We start from the raw sequence: 22389 nt of genomic DNA on the forward strand, positions 1-22389 counted from the left end.
TCAGGTAAGCAGTGTCCAGCAACGTGTTATCAGGCAGGTAGGGGTTAACCAATAGAGTAGTCAGGTAAGCAGAGTCCAGCAACGATATCAGGCAGGTAGGGATAAGGGTTCAGGATAAGCAGGCACAGATTCAGAATATCCAAAGATAAATTTGTACTCACAGAACCCACAAGTAAAACAAACAGGCACCGATGAGAGGAGACGCCGGAATAAGAAGGCCTCCTGACGTCATCGGAAGGCCGACAGGAACAGGGTTGCTAAGCAACCAATGAAAGCGCTACCGCGCTGAGCCAGAGGAAGCGATCAGCAGCAGCGATCGCGACAGATTTATTTAAATCCAGAGTAATGGAAACTGACATTTCAAATAACTATGATATAGGTATAACACAATAGCGGTTGCATTTTTGGATCTTATTCATTTGATCCGGTTAATTCAGAACAGGTTTTCATCAGGCAACTGACCAATCAGCAGAGCAATTATGCTATTTAAATGACCTCAAGTTATAATGGAGTAGGTCTCTTAGGAAGGCATAAAGCTGAAATGCGTCAGCCCGATATATTCTTTCCTCTTGCAAGAGGGATTTTTTAACATTCTAGATTTAGTTTTTTCCATAAAGCTTGTGAATATATTTTAACATCACGCTCCCCCAAATTTTGTTTTTTCCCCTTACATAATGAAAATTGTTATCTGGGAATGAATACTTATGGAAGACACATACAATTTTATACACTACTTATATATTATCTCTATTTAAGCATAAGCTTAAAAATGGTTGATGACATTTTAAAGTGCCCCTTTAAGCACCATTGGACCAGAGTGCGTGTAACAATGTTGTACATTTATATATTTTCTTTTAATGTTATGCTTTCTCTAAATTACGAAATTTTAACTTCCATGTCCCTATAGAGCTTAAACACTAAATACATTTTATAAGCAGAGTATTAAGGTTAATCCCCGCCTCCACTAGTCATGGGTGCCACCATTTTGAGATCTAACCTTCCAGTGCTGATGTGTTTGCACATGTGCAGCAACTCTCCTTCACAAACCTGCAGTGTAACATAGGTTCCAAAATGGTGGCACCCATGATTAGAGGGAGGTGCATGGAATGCATATTAGGCCAGATAACAAGTGGCACGCTAAATTATTAATTTTTGCTCGCCCGCTAATACTACAAAAATAAACTTTTTAATAAACTTTTTAACACAGGTGGGTTAGAGAGGGTATTACAAGTTGAAATTAAAAAATTAGCGATGGAGCAAAAGCTCAATGCGCAGATATCAAGACCATGTTAAAGTATTCTCCCCATAGGCTTCAATGCACTGTGCTTAGGAAAAAATACCAAAAACTTTTCGTTCGCACACTAAGACTGCGATAGACCTAAACCCCAAAGTAGTTGTGCCCATTTTACATTATAATGTTCTTCACATAGAAGATGTTTCTTATATTTTTAAATAAATATTGTAAAAAATATGTCTATTATAATAATAATTATTCATTTGTTTGCAAAATACATGTCTATACATATATATATAGACAATAAAAGATCACATAACCCAACACAAATCGACCATTAGAAATCCTAAGATGAGACACTTACCGGTCCCTACTAATTTTTATGAGAAAGGACATCAAGTTAACCAATTACATTTTATGATTCTTGATCATGTCCCTAGGGGGGATATAGGCTTTGACAGAGGAAATATGTTACTTAGAAAAGAGGCTATGTGAATAAATAGGCTTAGTACTAAGCATCCTAAAGGCCTCAACAGAGATTATAACTTAGCTATCCTATTATAAATAGTAATTGTTTTCTTTCATTATTTGTTTGAAATGTTAATATATATGTATATAGTGATAGCTTCTTTTGAGAGAAAATATATGGAGATTAAAAACGAAAAATTAAAAAGTAAATATTCAAATATTAAAAAATGTAAAATTTAAACAAATTAAAGATTTAAGATGAGATAATGTATGATAAATGATCATCTAGATTTCTTGCTTTATAGACAAATGTTGTTTAGTTGGTAGCTTTAGTGCTTTTATTATTTTGTTTGATGTATAATCATGAATTTGTATATTTGACACACCTGTCTTATTGTGGGTATTGTCTATGATGACAGAGGGGTGGTGGTGGTATATGGCTATTTAAGGATGGAAGATTTGTTCATTTGTATTGAGCCTGAGGAGGGTGTGACCCCCGAAACGTTGTTCTGTATGTACTGCTGCCCATGAAGTAAAGTATTTCTGGATTTGAAAGTGTCTTCCTCTTTTTCTTACTATATATATATATATATATATATATATATATACACACACACAATAGCCCTTTCCATTCAAATACCTTGTCATATACAATATGCCTTTTAACCCTTAAAGTTAATTAATATTAATAATTTTTATTTGATAGTGTATATATGAATGTAACACTTTATTTTAATATATTTATGTTTGTTACGCATTTTTAACCCTTACACTTTACGCAAGGTCTTCACTCGTGCAAAATCGGCACACGTTAATTTAGTTTGCATTTGAGCAAACGCATTTAGTTTTAACTATTGCATGTGAAAGTAATCGTGGTCACAATATAGGTTATCGTGACCTGCACTAACAATAGCGCGCCCCTTGTAAACTAGCCCTTAGTATTTAATGTCCCTTTAAACAGTCAATTCATACTTGGATTTAACCCTTTAATGAAAAGGCTACATAGTAATACACAGTAGATCTCTCTGGCAGGCAATGCAGTAGGGTTTTAGTCATGTGATTTAAACATTAAACCTGCTTTATATTGAAGCATATACATGTTAACATTGAAATGACATTGAAGATTATTATTTAGTTCCTGATGTACAGACTACGACATAATGTTTATGAGAACAAAGTACATTGTAATTCAACAGTAACTATGTTCTTCTTTCAAAGTATTATACTGGTCTTGAAGAACTTACACCTCTAATGCACAGGGTCTAGTTTATTGCAGAAGGGCAAATATGCTGGAAAAACATCCCAGCCTTTTGTGATTAGTTGATACATGTGTAAATGTGACAGAGACTGCAAACAAACACTCTTGTTTAGCCTCAGATCCAGCAAGAGCCAGGAGTGATCTAGATATAAACAGGATCCCTGTGTACTACAAAAACAATAGCAGCTCCAAGTTTGTGTGTAGTAAATAAAAGCTGCTTTACCTTTCAGCAAAGGTATCTGCTTTCCCCAAATCATCAGACAAGCCAACTAGAGCATCTAGCGTTCCCACCTGCAAAACATAATTTAGGGACTTTAGCATTCTATAAAATAAATACATTGATTTCATTACACAAAAAATAAATTATCTAAGTATGTGGCGATTTAGCAATTAAATGGATATCATAGATATAAAGAGGATATTTTAAATTGTAACACCCTTTTTGTCTTTCTGAAAATTTTTGTCCTGAATAAACTAACAATTTCTTGTTGCTTTAAGAGGCATGTCTATGTCCACCAATAGGACTATGGGATTTAGCCTTATCAGCCAATAAACATTAGTAGGACATACACAAAAAATACTGCAGCATTAGTTTCTGTTTAACCATAAACAGTCTTTACAAAGCAATTTTCAAGCAATACCCTACTTAACATATTAAATGTGTATTATATTTAAATGACTAAGGGTGTAACTGGGAAACTACACACTGAGTTAATATACAGACGTTCTATATAAATATGTGCTATTATCAGGCTTCCAGTTGAATGATACACAATTTAGTGATAATTTAACTTAAGTAAAATAGAATGGATTTTATCAAATGCTGAGCTAGTTGTTCTGGTGGTTCAGGACATGCTTGTTCTTATAGAATGAATACATTTCAATAGGTTTATCCAACAACATCTCTATTGCCTGCTATGGTCAGAATAAGCCAGTTCAGGCCACCTCTGATATCACTGAAAGGTCATGATGGAATCAAGGACACTATGGTTTTAACCCACAAAGCTGGGAGACTGCACCAACTTAATGTAAAACAGTTAAAATAACTAACTTGCATAAAAATCTCAAAATGAGATAGTCTCAAAACAAAATTTGTTGTAAAGTCTTCCTTCAAAACTCAACCCAAGTTTGTTCAAGTTGGCTTTGCCAGAACATCAGCCATCTTGTTAGATGAAGTATATCCACAAAGTGCCATCTACTGATCACAGAGTTCAAGTTACATGATCTTCCTCAACCAACTCATGGTAAAATGGACTTAAAATGAAACTTTCATAATGCAGATAGAGCATACAATTTTTATAAACCTTACAGATTAGTTTTATTATCAAATTTCCCTCCTTTCCATGAGGGCATATCTAGGTAAACTCAGAAGCATTCATGTGTCTTCAGCACTATATGTAAAAGATTATTACAAACATTGCTGCAAACAGAGCTGTCTAATAGTGTTCATGAGAGTTGTTAATTGTTATGAAAGAGCCAAAATAATTATGTATTATCATAAACAAAAAGCTTCATCTATAATTATTGTATGTAATTTCTGTCAATTAAATTAAATTCAATAACATTGTATTTAACATGTATTTAAAATGTAATAATAAAATACATTTTAAATAAAAATAAAATGAATTTAAAACATTAACACCTACAATTTAATTAAATAACATTTTAAAAATAATAATATTACATGTAAATAAGTTAAAGCTCTTTTATTTGCATTTCAGCTGTGTACTGGCTACTAATTCAGATTACAAGACAGTATTAAAGGGACAGTCTAGGCCAAAATAAACTTTCATGATTCAGATAGAGCATGTCATTTTAAACAATTTTCCAATTTACATTTATCACCAATTTTGCTTTGTTATCTTGGTATTCTTAGTTGAAAGCTTTAACCTAGGAGGTTCATATGCTAATTTCTTAGACCTTGAAGCCCACCTCTTTCAGATTGCATTTTAACAGTTTTTCACCACTAGAGGGTGTTAGTTCACGTATTTCATATAGATAACACTGTGCTTGTGCGCGTGAAGTAATCTGGGAGCAGGCACTGATTGGCTAAACTGCAAGTCTGTCAAAAGAACTTAAAAAGGGGGCAGTTTGCAGAGGCTTAGATACAAGATAATCACAGAGGTTAAAAGTATATTATTATAAATGTGTTAGTTATGCAAAACTGGTGAATGGGTAATAAATGAATTATCTATCTTTTAAAACAATAAAAATTCTGGTGTAGACTGTCCCTTTAAGTGATTTTGCAAAGTTTAAATTTATTTGAAATTGAGTAAATGCTTCACAATTAAATCACAATAAATTAAACACAAGTCTGTTAATAGGTCAGTTAAAGTCAAGCCATTTCAATGTCAGACCAGTTTGTTGTAATTTTGGTGAATCTTGGATTGTTATTAAAATTATGATTTTGGCCCAACTTGAAGCCCCTGTCTATAACCAGCTTTATCCGACTTTTTGCAACTTACTTTTTTAGTTTAGTTGGTTTGAAGGTTGCAGCTCTCTGAACAGATGTGGTGTTTGAATTTAAGTTCACGAGACAAGCCCAGGATATGTACATATCCTCTTAAAAGAGTATAGCTTTTAGCAGAAGTAGTTTTGCTAATAAGTATAAAATATTTCTATTGAAAAGTGACATGAGCTTATGCACATTTTAATTTGGAGTGTTATAACACCTGAGGAATTTTCTAAAGTTTTGTAAGAAGCAGTAGGAGATTTTCATAATTTTATTACAATTTTTATTCCATAATAGGAATAAATTTAACCATATTGTAAACAGTAGACTATACCCCAAATAGTGTGTCACACAATTTCATAGTGTTATTTGACAGGCCTGATATTATACAGTAGTGAAATGTAGTAATATATATATATTTCTGCTGTAGCCACTTACTTTAAGATCTGGTATGACAAACTTGCTATTACTGGACAGGTTCGCTTTCGTGGTGACTGTGTTCAGTTTTTCAAGAGCAGTTAAATTTGCTTTGTCCCCAGGAGCAGAAATAAGCCAAAACTCTGCCATCTTCAAATGGAATGTTCACTCCGAATTACTGATAAAGTAATCAAGACAAAAGTCAGCATGATTAAAAAAAAAACATAAAAAGTAAAAATGTAGAGAAATCTCATACATTATTTTCTATTTAAAAGATTGTAGCAATTATTGATAGACATCCAACGTTTCTTCTTCAAATGTTTAAAATAATAACAAGGGAAATATTTGCTTGTGCATTGTTACCATAACCAGTATGTTATGTATTTGGGCAAATAATCAGCAAACATGGGACCTGTGTAACCAGTAAATTGATTATGTAGTAAATATGAACTTAGAAATAGAACAGGAAGTATATGTCTACCCTTGAATAGAAAATCTCATGTCAAAGTGAATAGATTTTTTTTATATTTTCATGAATAAACAGAGTGTCATACAGATAGAATGAACAGACAGACATATAGATAGATAGATAGATAGATAGATATAGATAGATAGATAGATAGATAGATAGATAGATAGATAGATAGATAGATAGATAGATAGATACAGTAGATGATAGATAGATAGATGATAGATAGATAGATAGATAGATAGATAGATAGATAGATAGATAGATAGATAGTGGAAACATACTATCAGAAACTTTAAAATAAAAGTGTACAATTGATTTGGCCGTAAGCATTGTGGCTAATTAATGTTGGCACATAATATTATGTAACCATAACTGTAAATGAAAGTACCAAAGTCCTAGAGTATGCTTCACTGGTTTACATATTTATTTTGGGGTATAATAAATATTGCCAAGGTAACCAAATATTGATTATTGTCAGTTGCTCATCAGTTTCTTCCTGAAGTAAACAGAGATCAGATGTCCGAACCCTGTGATCTAAACTAGGACAGGATTACAGTCAGGATCAGTACTAGAAAAGTCTGTGTAAAACCTTTCATATAAAATACAACACAGTGCTAGCCCCTTACCTTAAGATGTAGAGCTATTTTCATAGCAAGACCATACAGAGTTGAAGAGGTGCTCAGGCAGAGCTGAAGTGACTGTAGTTTGGCTGATGATTTCAAGTCTCCAGTTATAATATCTATTCCCTTTGTACTGCTTTACAGTTCTGCAATCTAACTGTACTGTCTTACTGCTTACTCTTCCAGTGTCACTCTTCTTTCTGTACAGATCTTCCTGCTTCACACAGGTGCAGTAGTGACATCTCAGGTTTGTCCCAGGCTTTATATTTCCCTCCTAGGGCTGCCCAGGTGGGTGGTACCTGTTTAACCTTTAGGTACCTGGTGGAGGTTCCCTGCCCCTTACATATACTGACATAATGTTAATTTGCATTGGAATGAATAAGGGTGAACTTGCCACTTTAATCTAGTTTCAATGACAGCTTTAGAGAAAGAAACTGTAATAGTTATTTCTACCATGAGTATAGATATTCTGATCGAAATCAGTTTCAGTTTATCAAAAGCTTGTTTTTTTTCTTTCTATAAATCTACATTTACTCATTATATGTATTAATCTTTGTATTCATTTTTATTTATGTCCTTCTTATTTGCTTAATATTAACAGGGGGGGGGGGGGAAAGAACTGTTGAATCCATCAGTTAAAGTTTATTAATATTTGTCAGTATTGTAATATATTTTGCTTTCATTATAAATGTTTGTTAAATAATTTCTAATTAAAGCATTCATTATGTTGAACTTTTTAACTTTTTTTTTAAGTGATAAGGTCAAAATTAAAATGTTCATGGGCACATCTTGTTTTAAATTATAGCATTTTGCAATATTCTTCTATTAGCAAAAATGTTTTTATTAAAAGTTATAACTGTTTTAGCAGCATACGTACATATGCTACATGTGATTTGAGGATCAGGTTTCAAACACCATACCAACTCAGAGAGGTGGCAGTGTTGTGTATTGCTTTAGTGAAGACTTCATTTGTGTCATGGTTTGAATGCTGGTGCATGGGGCATTCACAGCCTATCGGCCCAAATTAGTTTCCGCGCGAGCCTTCAGGCTCACCAGAAACAGAAGTTATGAAGCAGCGGTCTAAAGACCGTTGCTCCATAACTTGTCCGCCTGCTCTGAGGCAGCGGACAGGAATCAACCCGATCGAATACGATCGGGTTGATTGACACCCCCTGCAAGCGGCCGATTGGCCACGAATCTGCAGGGGGCGGAATTGCACAAGCAGTTCACAAGAACTGCTGGTGCAATGATAAATGCCGACAGCGTACACTGTCGGCATTTATCGATGTACGGCAGACATGATACGCTACATTGTATCATGTCTGCTCACACTATGATAAATTGGCCCCTATGTGTGTATGCCACTGAAAAATAGTACTTACTTTTATTAGAAATGCTTCTATTTAAAATTGAAATGCATCCATGCACATTTCAGTTTTGTCGTTTCTCTCCATTTAAAGGTATATGAAACCCAAATGTTTTCTTTCATGATTCAGATAGAACATGCAATTTTAAGCAACTTTCTAATTTACTCCTATTATCAACTTTTCTTTGTTCTCTAGGTATCTTAAAGGGACAGTCAAGTCCCAAAAAAACTTTCATGTTTCAAATAGGGCATGTAATTTTAAACAACTTTCCAATTTACTTTTATCACCAATTTTGCTTTGTTCTCTTGGTATTCTTAGTTGAAAGCTAAACCTGGGAGGTTCATATGCTAATTTCTTAGACCTTGAAGGCCGCCTCTAATCTAAATGCATTTTAATAGTTTTTCACCACTAGAGGGCATTAGTTAATGTATTTCATATAGATAACATTGAGCTCATGCACGTGAATTTACCATGGAGACAGCTCTGATTGGCTAAAATGCATGTCTGTCAAAAGAACTGAAATAAGGGGGAAGTCTGCTGAGGCTTAGATACAAGGTAATTACAGAGGTAAAACGTGTATAATTATAACTGTATTGGCTATGCAAAACTGGGGAATTGGTAATTAAGGGTTTATCTATCTTTTAAAACAACAAAAATTCTGGTGTTGACTGTCCCTTTAAGAGCCGGTCCATTTTTGGTTCAGAACCCTGGGTAGTACATGCTGATTGGTGACTACATTCAGTCAATACCTAGGTGCTGAACCAAAAATGGGCTGGCTCCTAAGCTTACATTCCTGCTTTTTTCCAAGAGAACGAAGAAAAGTTGATAATAGGAGTAAATTAGAAAGTTGCTTAAAATTGCATGCTCTATATTAATCATAAAATAAAAAAAAAAGGTTTCATATCCTTTTAAGGTGGCATTAAAATGTGTGTATATATATATATATATATATATATATATATATATATATATATATATATATATATATATATATATAAGGTAAATTAAAAATAGTGCAGTAGTCGATCTTCATAAAAATAAGTCTTTATTAACAATCAGGTTAAAAACATGGTAATCCAAGATGTACACAAAGCAGCATCAAACCATCACAGTATCATCTATCAGCTGTCATACTATACACCTGTTCACTTTAAAGAGCAACAGAGTTGACCCTGATTGGTCTAAAAACAAGGGTGTGATTAATGATGCTAATTCCTTACTGGGGTATATGTAAGGTGCTAATATAGTTCCAATCCTTGCATACTGAGAGGTGCACAAAATATGTTAAATAGACAGTATCATCGAACAGTGTCAACGATAATAATAACCTTTAATTTGTAGTGAGTGAAAATTAGAATTAAAAATTAAATTACACTTGTGTGTAATAAGGACCGCATTTATATAAATGTACGTCCAAACAGTGCAAATGTACAGTACAGATGCACAACCATCGCTCCAACCTACATATGTTAATATTATTATCACTTGTCAAAGAATACTGAATGAAAAATTGTCATAGTATACTTGGGGACTCTAATTCAACTTATTGGAGAATATGTTTATCTTTCAATAAATCCTCTTACCATATGCATGATACAAAACATGTATATGAATGGTATCTACAAAGTATAAGGCTAAAAATGTCAGTTGTTTAAAGATTGAGGGGTATTATTTTCAATAAAAGGGGCTTTTTTCTTTTTTCTTTAAGTAAAGAGAGGCATACATGTGGAAAGTAGTTCATCACTATTATAGACATAGATATAAAGCTAGTAGCATTACATATATTTATATTTGTGTCTCCTCTTTAAATAAAGAGAAGCATACTTGTGGAAAGTAGTTCATCACTATTGTAAGTATAGATGTAAAGCTAGTAGCATCACACATATTTGTCGTTCAAAAAAGTACCCCATAGAGTGATTATCAAGCTTGCGGTATAATCCAAAACAATGTATGAATGCATTTGAGTAAGCGAAAGAACACTTGAGAAATATGCTTATATCATTATAGAGTAGGAGAGGTCATTAGGTGCCTGCTGGGGGAGAGGGAAAAACTCATCACTGCCAATAATTGATGAGGTCATATTCAGAATTCAATCCTTTCGGTACTCGAGTCTGAAGTTTAAATATCCACTACATTTCCCTCTTCCCCAGCAGGTGATCTCTATCTCCTCCTCTTGGGGGACAGAACACCCGTTCAATGGCCTGCCATCTTAAAGTTTGAACACCTTTTTGGTGCCAATTTGCAAAATGTTGTACCAGGGCTGTGGTGGCCTGTCCTGCCTGTATTGTGGACAGATGATTACGTATTCTCACTTTAACCTCATTAGTTGTTAACCCTACATACTGCAGGTGACATGTTATGCAGGTGAGTAAGTAAATGACATATGTGGAGGTACATTTGAGACAACTCTCTATTGGAAATGTTTCTCCTGTGTATTCTGATTTAAAGATGTTAGACGGCAGGACATATTCACATACCCTACACTTACTGAGACATTTATAAATTCCTTTATGTATAAGCCAAGAGCTTTTTGGTTTTTCCAAATCAGGAAGAACTGATGGGGACAAGATGTCACCTAATTTAGCAGTTTGTCTATATGAGCAACGTAAACCCTTAGAGACACATTGTTCTAATTTGTCATCTGCTGCCAAAAACTTAAATTTATATATATATATATATATATATATATGTGTGTTTGTGTGTGTGTATAATATATATGTGTGCATATATGTGTGTGTTTGTATATATGTGTATATATATATATATATATATATATATATATATGTGTGCGTGTATAATATATATGTGTGCATATATGTGTATGTATAATATATATGTGTGCATATGTGTGTGTATAATATATATGTGTGCATATATATGTGTGTGTGTATATAATAGATATGTGTGCATATGTGTGTGTGTGTGTATAATATATATGTGTGCTTGTATATAATATATATGTGTGCATATATGTGTGTGTATAATATATATGTGTGTGTGTGTGTGTGTGTGTAATATATATGTTTGTGTGTATAATATATAAGTGTGTGTGTATAATATATATATATATGCATATATGTGTGTGTAATATATATATATATATATATATATATGTGTGCATATATGTGTGTGTATAATATATATGTGTGCATATATGTGTGAATTGTAATATATATATATGTGCATATATATGTGCATGTGTATAATATATGTGTGCATATATGTGTGTGTGTGTATAATATATATGTGTGTGTGTATAATATATATGTGTGCATATATGTGTGTGTATAATATATATATGTGTGCATATATATGTGTGTGTGTATAATATGTATGTGTGCATATATGTACTGTATGTGTATAATATATATGTGTGCTTGTATATAATATATATATATATGTGCATATATGTGTGTGTGTAATATATATGTGTGTATTGTATATATGTGTGTGTGTGTATAATATATATGTGTGCATATATGTGTGTGTGTATAATATATATGTATGCATATATGTGTGTATAATATATATGTGTGCATATGTGTGTGTGTGTGTGTGTAATATATATGTGTGTGTGTGTATAATATATATGTGTGTGTGTGTATAATATATATGTGTGCATATATATGTGTGTGTATAATACATATGTGTGTGTGTATAATATATATGTGTGCATATATGTGTGTGTGTATAATATATATGTGTGCATATATGTGTGTGTAATATACATGTGTGTGTATAATATATATGTGTGTGTGTATAATATATATGTGTGCATATATGTGTGTGTGTGTGTGTGTAATATATAGGTGTGCGTGTATAATATATATGTGTGCATATATGTGTGTGTGTATAATATATATGTGTGCATATATATATATATATATATATATATATATATATATATATATATATATATATATATATATATATATATATATATATATGTCTGTATAATATATATGTGTGTGTGTGTATAATATATATGTGTGCATAAATGTGTGTGTGTGTATATAACATATATGTGTGCATATTTGTGTGTGTATACTATATATGTGTTCATATACTGTATGTGTGTGTGTAATATATATGTGTGCATATATGTGTGTGTGTGCATAATATATATGTGTGCATAAATGTGTGTGTGTATAATATATATGTGTGCATATATGTGCGTATGTGTAATATATACAGTGGGGCAAAAAAGTATTTAGTCAGCCACCAATTGTGCAAGTTCTCTTGTGCACTTAAGAAGATGAGAGACGCCTGTAATTTTCATCATAGGTATACCTCAACTATGAGAGACAAAATGTGGAAACAAATCCAGACAATTTGGAAAGAATTTATTTGCTAATTATGGTGGAAAATAAGTATTTGGTCACCTACAAACAAGCAAGATTTCTGGCTCTCACAGACCTGTATCTTCTTCTTTAAGAGGCTCCTCTGTCCTCCACTCATTACCTGTATTAATGACACCTGTTTGAACTTGTTAACAGTATAAAAGACACCTGTCCACAACCTCAAACAGTCACACTCCAAACTCCACTATGGTGAAGACCAAAGAGCTGTCGAAGGACACCAGAAACAAAATTGTAGACCTGCACAAGGCTGGGAAGAATCTGCAATAGGCAAGCAGCTTGGTGTGAAGAAATCATCTGTGGGAGCAATAATTAGAAAATGGAAGACATACAAGACCACTGATAATCTCCCTCGATCTGGGGCTCCACACAAGATCTCACCCGTGGGGTCAAAATGATCACAAGAACGGTGAGCAAACATCCCAGAACCACACGGGGGACCTAGTGAATGACCTGCAGAGAGCTGGGACCAACGTAACAAAGGCTACCATCAATAACACACTACGCCGCCAGGGACTCAGATCCTGCAGTGCCAGACGTGTCCCCCTGCTTAAGCCAGTACATGTCCGGGCCCGTCTGAAGTATGCTAGAGAGCAGAAATATTTTTTTCATTTATACCAGAATAGAACGTCAAAAATATATACACTACACTGATAAAATAATTTCAAATGAACAGCTCAAGGAAGAATACTCACAATTTGAAATGCACTAAAACAAGTGCAATATAGGCAGACTGGGTGAATCAGAGCCCCCAGCTAGCTCCCTCCGGTAAGCACAGCTTGCTCAGGAACAGAGATAAACTCCACTAGTATCAAAAGACTGCAAAACAATAAAAAGAGAAAGCGCTTCAATAGTATAGTATTTCACTGCTCCACTCCACCACACACATAGCTTCTCATACACAAGAAAGAATACTCACAATTTGAAATGCACAAAAACAAGTGCAATATAGGCAGACTGGGTGAATCAGAGCCCCATTCTCACTACGGGCGAGATTACATATGTGGCGTAAGTTTCAGCGCAACTGAAGTCGCCCATAAGTCCACCTCCTATTGCACGCGTAACAAAAAAAAAAGTTGAATTTGCACGTCAAAATCTAAACCGGACAAAAAAATTAAACCGACACATCAAAACGCCATTCAAACCCCCTAAACCGCCATCCCCCATAATGCAAACTACTATATCAATTTATTAAACCCTAAACCGCCACCCCCACAACACAAACTACCAAATTAACCTATTAACCCCTGAACCGCCAACCCACTACAACACAAAGTATCTACTTAATCTATTAACCCCTAAACTGCCATCCCCCCACAATGCAAACTACCTAATTAACATATTAACCCCTAAACCTAATACCCCCCACAACGCAAAGTAGCTAATTAACCTATTAACCCAAACCCCCAAAAGAAAAAAAAAAACTAGCTAAAAAAAAAACTAATCTACCCATTGCCCCGAAAAGGGCAGTTGTATGGGAATTCAGCTCTTTTTTAGCCCATGAAAAATAAAAAAAGCCCTTATCTAAAAAAACAAAACAAAAAAAACAACTAACACTAACCCCAAAATTGGTACTCACCATTGCTGAAGAGCGGCAATCCATCCTCATCCCGGCGGCGTAACATCTTCATCCCGGCCGCTGGTTCATCTTCTATCTATATCCCGGTAGCGGAGTTGCGGAGGTCATCTGCGACACGGAGGTCCTCTTCATGCGGTCTCTAGCCGCACACAGAAGATTGAATGCAAGGTATCTCTTTTATATGGGGGTACCCTTGCATTCCTATTGGCTGAAAAATTCAAATCAGCCAATAAGATGAGAGCTGCTTATGCTTACATCCTATTGGCTGATTTGATCAAAGTCAAATCAGCCAATAGGATGTAAGCAGATCTCATCCTATTGGCTGATTTGAATTTTTCAGCCAATTGGAATGCAAGGGTAACCCTATATAAAAGGGGTACCTTGCATTCAATCTTCTGTGTGCGTTGGGAGATTTAATGAAAAGGACTTCCGTGACGCCTGGATGAAGATGAGGACTGACATCGCAGAAGACCTCGCTGGAGCATCTGCCGCCACCGGAATGAAGATAGAAGATGGTCCCGCGATGGATGAAGATGGAGCCGCCTGGATTAAGATCTTTCGCCGCTGGGATGAAAATGTTTCGCCGGACTTCAGCAATGGTGAGTACCTATTTTGGGGTTAGTGTTTGTTTTTTTTTGGGTGTTTTTTTTTTTTTAGATAAGGGCTTTTCTATGGGCTGAAAAAAGCTGAATGCCCTTTTAAGGGCAATGCCCATACAAATTCCCTTTTCGTGGCAATGGGTAGATTAAGGTTTTTTTTTAATTAGTTTTTTTTTTATTTTAGGGGTTTGAGGGGTGGGGGATGTAATGTTAGGGGGTAATGTGTTTATTTTCTTTGCCAAAGAGCTGTTAACTTTAGGGCAATGCCCTACAAAATGCCCTTTTAAGGGCTATTGGTAGTTTATAGATTAGTTGTTTTTTTTATTAGTATTAGTATAGAAATAACTTTTTTATTTTTGATAATTCCGTTTGTTATTTAATGTAATAGTAGTTTTTTATTATTTTCTGTAATATTATTTTTTTTATGTAATGTTAGGGTTTTTTGTAAATAAGGTTTTTTATTTTTTGTAACTTTTTTTATTTTTAATGTAATTAGTATCTTTTTAATTTTATTACAGTGCATTTTAATTGGGGTTAAGTTAGGGGGTGTTTGGTTAGGGGGCTTAGTTTTTAGTTTAATACTTTTCGTTGTGGGGGGTTGGCGGTTTAGGTGTTAATAGGTTAATTAGGTGTTTGCGTTGTGGGGGGTTGGCGGATTAGGGGTTAATAGGTTAATTAGGTAGTTTGTGTTGTGGGGGTTTGGCGGATTAGGGGTTAATAGGTTAATTAGGTAGTTTGCGTTGTGGGGGGTTGGCGGTGTAGGGGTTAATACATTTTATTAGTATTTGCATTAGGTGTTTGTTAAGGCTTCCAGGGACTTACGATGCTTTTTTACTATGCGCAAGGATTGCTGCGCTTGCCTATGTGTGGCGAGGTGAAAATGGAGTAAAATATCTCCATTCTGCGCGCGTAAGTCCTTGCACTGCATATGTGATACCAACTTGCGATGCCAGTTCTAGACTAAAAATTGGCGACAATCATTTTTGCACACGTCGCCAAGTATGTAATCGCGCCCTACGTATTATCAACTAGTGTTACAAGAACACTAAAACACTTTTCATTTCATAAAATCAGCAAACTATTATACTGCAGAAAAACCCTTCCCTAATGCTTTGTCGTTCGCCATGAAAAAAATATGGCAATAAAACACTAGACATGTGGACAGATAAAAAAATATGCTGGACTAAGAATTTATCATGGGAAAAAATATTTAGTTTCAACCAATATTAGTTCATGGGGTTGTTTTTTGACAACATTATTTATTTGTTAGTGGAAATTTGTTAACCCCTTATTTCAGGGAAGCAAAGGGGCAGTTAGTAAGCAGCAGCTTAAAATTTAAAGTAGTGGCTAGTTGCTATAAGCCTGGAGCAGCAGTACAAAAACAACAACCATTTTATTAAAAGGACCATTAAATACACTAGAATTGCATAATCCACAAGTGCATAATAGAAAGGCAATTCAATATAATTTACCCTAATTTTTAAATGAGCATTAGATTTTTTCTGACAAATTTACTTCGATTTGTTTGCCCCCTGTATAATGTGACAGCCATCAGCCAATCACAGAAGGCTATACATATACACTGTACACTGGACACAATTTCATAATGGAAGTAAATAGGAAAGTCTCTTATCTAAATCATGAAAGTTTAATTTTAACTGTAGTGTCTCTTAAATGGGGTAGGGATTGTCAATGAAAGAAGCTTTAAAAGAGAAAAACAGTTAGAGACCAGCGCAAATATGACCTGATACAGACACTTATATTCAAGGAGGATTCCCAATATAACCTCCAACAAACAATGACAAAGAATAGAGAAAGATATAAGTGCGCAAAATTAATGCTGAAGTAAACAGGGGAAAAGGGGGGATATCAGTTATTTGATTGTTAAAGTACCAGACTCGAAAAAAATATATATATCCTAAAAATAGAGCTAAAATAGCTCTAATTTCACTTAAAGGGCCACTGTAAGTAAATATTTTCTATGCCTGTTACTAACTAACTACTCCAAATACGCTTTTTATCAATAGCATTTCATTAACATATCTCTACCGTTTATCAGAAATCTTGTCTGCAAATTTAATTGTTTTCCAAACCCACTCCGTGGGTATCCTTTGCTCTGTACCAATCCGTTTACAATACCTAGGTTTCAAAATGGCGCTTTAAACACAAAGTTATTGGTTTAAGTATTTTGAATACTCAGTGCTGAAAATAGTGGGCAGGATAACGTGACATCATCGGCGAATAAAAGATATAACTTTTAGAACGTTATGAAACTTTGTTTTGGAGAAAATATAGGTCAGTAGGTTTTAATTAATGTTTATTAACTTTAATATGTTAGTTGTTTAGCTTAAAAATTATAACAGAAAGTAATCCTTTAAAAAGCTAGTTATGTTTTCACACTTTAGGGGTGATGTTTTCACTCCAAAAATGTTTTTTTGAAATATGTGATTATAGCCATGAAATAAAACACATGTAGGTGAAAGTTTAAAATCACAATTTATAATTCTCAAAAAACACAAATTAAAAAACAGATATTCCTAACAAATAATTCAATATATATCTCTAATATTTAAAATCAGATCTACTATGGACCGGTCCTAATTACTAAACCTATTACACAAAAAAATACAAAAAAGCAATTAAAAAGTAGGAATTTGATATAAATGATCAGACAAATATACTAAACTAAAAAGTTGCTATTTGATATAGATGGAAACTCTGTAGACAGGCTCCCGAAATTGTATCCACAATTGAGTATCCTTCACAGGCTTTCCGTGAAACAGAGTATGCAGAGTATGCAATGGCGGTCTTCTGATTTCTCCCAATTTGTTTGGAATGGCGTCTAAGTGGAAGAAAGAAATATCCGCTTGAGATAGATGTTTAGAATAATTCAACAAACAAATATCGGTACTTACACAACTCTCCTCAACAAAGGGATCCCGTTGTGTGCTGATTCTTACACAGGCTCCTCTAACAGCCTCGGTCGACAGCCGACTAAACGGAATAACCCCGGGAGATGGTCAGAAAGGCGCCAAAGGAAACACCTGTAAAGGTGAACAGAAACCTGCAAAATAATTCTTTAAGTCCCAAATTCAACTGGTGACCAGTAAGTCCTGAAAGGTACAAAACAACATGAGCAACTGAGCAACGCGTTTCAAATTCTTTTTCAAGCTCAGTTTGTGAGTCCCAAATGCCGGCTTTTTATACCCTCAAGCGCTTCTTAAATTCTTAAAGAGATAGCCGCTCCATTAAATTCTTCCATATTAAAAAGTATACAAATTGTTCTTGCATAGACGATACTGTTTGATAGCTCTCTGTATTTATGGGAAAATGTATAATAATAATTTAGCATCTCCCAAATATAAATGTTAAAAAAGGAGCACATTACAAGAAACCTTATTTCAATTTAAATGATCCTAAATATATACAACTAAAAATCAGAAATACATGATACAAAAGCATCAATAGGCAGTATCTAACCTAATAAATACATACTACTATTCAAAAAAAGTTATTATATAAGTTTAAAAACTATTCTTGAAAACATGGCAGCCTCTTTCCCCAAAGCATGAAATCATAAAATACAGTATTTTATGATTTCATGCTTTGGGGAAAGAGGCTGCCATGTTTTCAAGAATATGAAATGTGATTATGAACATGAAAATAATATATATTTTTTAAACTTATATAATAACTTTTTTTGAATAGTAGTATGTATTTATTAGGTTAGATACTGCCTTTTGATGCTTTTGTATCATGTATTTCTGATTTTTAGTTGTATATATTTAGGATCATTTAAATTGAAATAAGGTTTCTTGTAATGTGCTCCTTTTTTAACATTTATATTTGAGAGATGCTAAATTATTATTATACATTTTCCCATAAATACAGAGAGCTATCAAACAGTATCGTCTATGCAAGAACAATTTGTATACTTTTTAATATGGAAGAATTTATTGGAGCGACTATCTCTTTAAGAATTTAAGAAGCGCTTGAGGGTATAAAAAGCCGGCATTTGGGACTCACAAACTGAGCTTGAAAAAGAATTTGAAACGCGTTGCTCAGTTGCTCATGTTGTTTTGTACCTTTCAGGACTTACTGGTCACCAGTTGAATTTGGGACTTAAAGAATTATTTTGCAGGTTTCTGTTCACCTTTACAGGTGTTTCCTTTGGCGCCTTTCTGACCATCTCCCAGGGTTATTCCGTTTAGTCGGCTGTCGACCGAGGCTGTGAGAGGAGCCTGTGTAAGAATCAGCACACAACGGGATCCCTTTGTTGAGGAGAGTCGGGCGCGGCGCTGATCTTTCGGTACTAATGTGTAAGTACCGATATTTGTTTGTTGAATTATTCTAAACATCTATCTCAAGCGTATATTTCTGTCTTCCACTTAGACGCCATTCCAAACAAATTGGGAGAAATCAGAAGACCGCCATTGCATACTCTGCATACTCTGTTTCACGGAAAGCCTGTGAAGGATACTCAATTGTGGAAACAATTTCGGGAGCCTGTCTACAGAGTTTCCATCTATATCAAATAGCAACTTTTTATTTTAGTATATTTGTCTGATCATTTATATTAAATTCCTACTTTTTAATTGCTTTTTGTATTTTTTTGTGTAATAGGTTTAGTAATTAGGACCGGTCCATAGTAGATCTGATTTTAAATATTAGAGATATATATTGAATTATTTGTTAGGAATATCTGTTTTTTAATTTGTGTTTTTTGAGAATTATAAATTGTGATTTTAAACTTTCACCTACATGTGTTTTATTTCATGGTTATAATCACATATTTCAAAAAAAAATTTTGGAGTGAAAACATCACCCCTAAAGTGTGAAAACATAACTAGCTTTTTAAGTGAAATTAGAGCTATTTTAGCTCTATTTTTAGGATATATATATTTTTTTCGAGTCTGGTACTTAACAATCAAATAACTGATATCCCCCCTTTTCCCCTGTTTACTTCAGCATTAATTTTGCGCACTTATATCTTTCTCTATTCTTTGTCAATGAAAGAAGCTTACATACTTATTGGCTTACACAGTAGTCAATCAACTGACAAGAATATTGCTGGGTCACTATTGCTTGCTGTAAAACCGTAATGGCTGGATTGCAAGTGAGGCGTAAACTGTTTTATGCAAGCGATATAATCTTTTGCGAGCCTTTTTAATTGCACTGATATTACAAGTTGAGATAAATCATGATTGCGACAATTATGCTTCAATCCTTTACGCAATCTCAAATCTATGGTTAACTTTTTTTCCAAAACAAAAATGTTGCACAAAACACTTCCAGCAGAACCCTCTAGGACACTCACACCCGGCACCCTTTCTGGACCAAGCATCCACACACCTGCCGCATTGGCACCCCCCTTTTAAGTTGGAGGGGCCACCTATGGAGGTGGCGCAGGTGCCAGTACCACTGTCTCTATGCGAAAATGGTTATGCTTCCAATTTAACGAAAGCCAATGTCGCTTTGGAGTCTCCTGTAAATACAAGCACAAGTGTTCAGGTTGTGGCGGATTGATTAATACTTGAAGTGTTTAATAAAAGCGAGATCGGGATTCAGGGCAGGGAAGGTGGCTGCACAGGGGCAAGAGTCTAGTGAACATAAATAGGATGATGCCTTGTCTAAAGCACTATGCTAAGGTTCGGGGTAAGTCGCAGGATGCGGAGTTGTTGTTGACAGGGTTTAGTTCGGGGTTCTGTATTCCTTTCATTGAAGGAGCAGGTTTGAAAGTTTCAGGGAATTTGAAGTCGGCTAGGGAGCATCTGGGGGTCGTTTGAGAAAAATTGTTGAAAGAGGTGGCGCTGGGGTGCATGACTGGACTGTTTTGAGAATTGCCCTTTTCAAACTTGAGGGTATCTCTTCTGGGGGTAGAACTAAAATAGGTGCTGAGGCAATTTTTTATAAAACATCATTTGTCGTTCCCTGAAGGGTCGTCTGTGAATGACGGGATTGCCGCAGGACTAGCTGCAGTGACTTATGCATAGTTTGATAAAGCGGTGGCTTTGGTTTGGTCGGCAGGGGTTGGGTTTCAAATGGCCAAGGTTGATGTGGAGGCAGCTTTCCGCCTCCTGCCTGTGCATCCCACTTGTTATCACTTGCTTGGTTGACCTCTGCCTCCCCATGGGATACTCCATCTCGTGTTCTTAGTTTGAAAAATTCAGTTGTTTTGTGGAATGCGTGGTTAGACTGGTTTCGGGGCATAGATCCTTAGTTCACTACCTGGACGATTTCTTGTTTGTCGGTGCAGGCGGGTCGGATGTGTGTCAGGAGTTAATGGATGCTTTTGATTTAGTGGCGGAGGATTTTGGGATCCTGGTTGCGAGGGACAAGTCATGGGTCGGTGTGTGATGTTAAGTTTTCTAGGTATTCAGATCAATAACTTCTAAGGGAGTGTTGTTTCCCCATGGAGAAGGTACGCGATCTTGAGACTGTGCTTCAAGAGACTTTCTAGCGCCAAAAAGCAAAATTCCGAAAGCTGCAATCTGTCTTAGGAAAGCTTAACTTTGCTTGTAAAATCATCCAGGTGGGGAGAATTTTCTGCAGACGGTTGGCATTAGCAACAGTGGGTTTGAAAGATCCCTTTCATCACATCCGTCAGCTTTGAGAGGACCTTGGGGTGTGGATTTCATTCCTTCGGGAATTTAATGGCAAGTCTTTGATTCAGCAGGTGGGCTTCCGTGATGCAGAGGTTAGCTTGTTCATGGATGCTTCTGGGGCTATCAGATTTGGGACTTATTTGTGGGACAGGTGGTCCGTGGATGTCTAGCTGACAGAGTGTTCTAGGGCGTGGCTGACAAAGAATTTAGTCTTCCTGGAACTGTTCCCTTTGTTGGTGGCCATGAAGCTGTGGGCTGAGGTTCTGAGAGATAGGAGGGTTAAATTCCACTTTGACAACATGGGGATGGTGCTGGCGATTAACAATCTGTCTGCATCTTCCCCTCCGGTGATGTTTTTGCTCCACTTGTTTGTTCTAGAATGTTTGAGGTGTAATGTTTTCCTCAGAGCTGTGCATGTTCCTGGTATTACTAATGGCATAGCTGATGCTTTGTCCCATTTACAATGGGAATGTTTCTAGTGCCTGGCTCCAGAGGCAAAGGAATTTGTGGAGCGCTGTCTGGTGGAGCTGTGGAGGGAGGCATTCCCGAATTGTTGACTTAGGTGAGGGGTCCACTTGCAGACAGCACATGGAGAGCATATTCTCAGGTATGGGACAGTGACGTGCAGTGAGGTCAGAGGCTGGTGAGGCACTAGATATGATACGCCGGAGAAACACATGTACAGAGGGCCGCAAGTACCCCCAACAGGGCAGGTTTAAATGATAGCTGAACCAGTGCACAGGTGACATAATCAGGTGATGGGTGAGAGCAAGTTAGTAACCACTGAGTTACTGATCAGCTGATTACTTCACCTGTGCACTGATTCAGCTATAATGAAAACCTGGCCTGTTGGGGGTACTTGAGAACCATTGTTGAGACACACTGCACTAAAGCACCAGCTCATCGGAAATGTATTGATTACCTGGAGAATAAAGCACACATACTCTGCTCACTGACACC

The 22389-nt window shown here is 35.4% G+C and overlaps 1 protein-coding gene across 2 annotated transcripts in view; it reads right to left on the reverse strand.

The window, feature by feature from the left end:
- ATP6V1C2 (ATPase H+ transporting V1 subunit C2) overlaps positions 1 to 22389 on the reverse strand; it is a 450645-nt gene that overhangs the window by 88284 nt on the left and 339972 nt on the right. Inside the window, exons 1-3 of one of the 2 annotated variants that reach the window (XM_053709683.1) lie at positions 6928 to 7143; positions 5851 to 6007; positions 3184 to 3251 (exon numbers count right to left, since the gene is read on the reverse strand). In XM_053709683.1, coding sequence (XP_053565658.1) covers positions 3184 to 3251; positions 5851 to 5979 — 197 coding nt within the window. In that variant the 5' untranslated portion in view covers positions 5980 to 6007; positions 6928 to 7143. Of the gene's footprint in view, positions 1 to 3183; positions 3252 to 5850; positions 6008 to 6927; positions 7144 to 22389 lie in introns of those variants that run through there. The other variant, XM_053709684.1, reaches the window with a different exon arrangement.

This window comes from Bombina bombina, chromosome 4, assembly GCF_027579735.1.
Source record: "Bombina bombina isolate aBomBom1 chromosome 4, aBomBom1.pri, whole genome shotgun sequence".
NCBI lineage: Eukaryota > Metazoa > Chordata > Amphibia > Anura > Bombinatoridae > Bombina > Bombina bombina.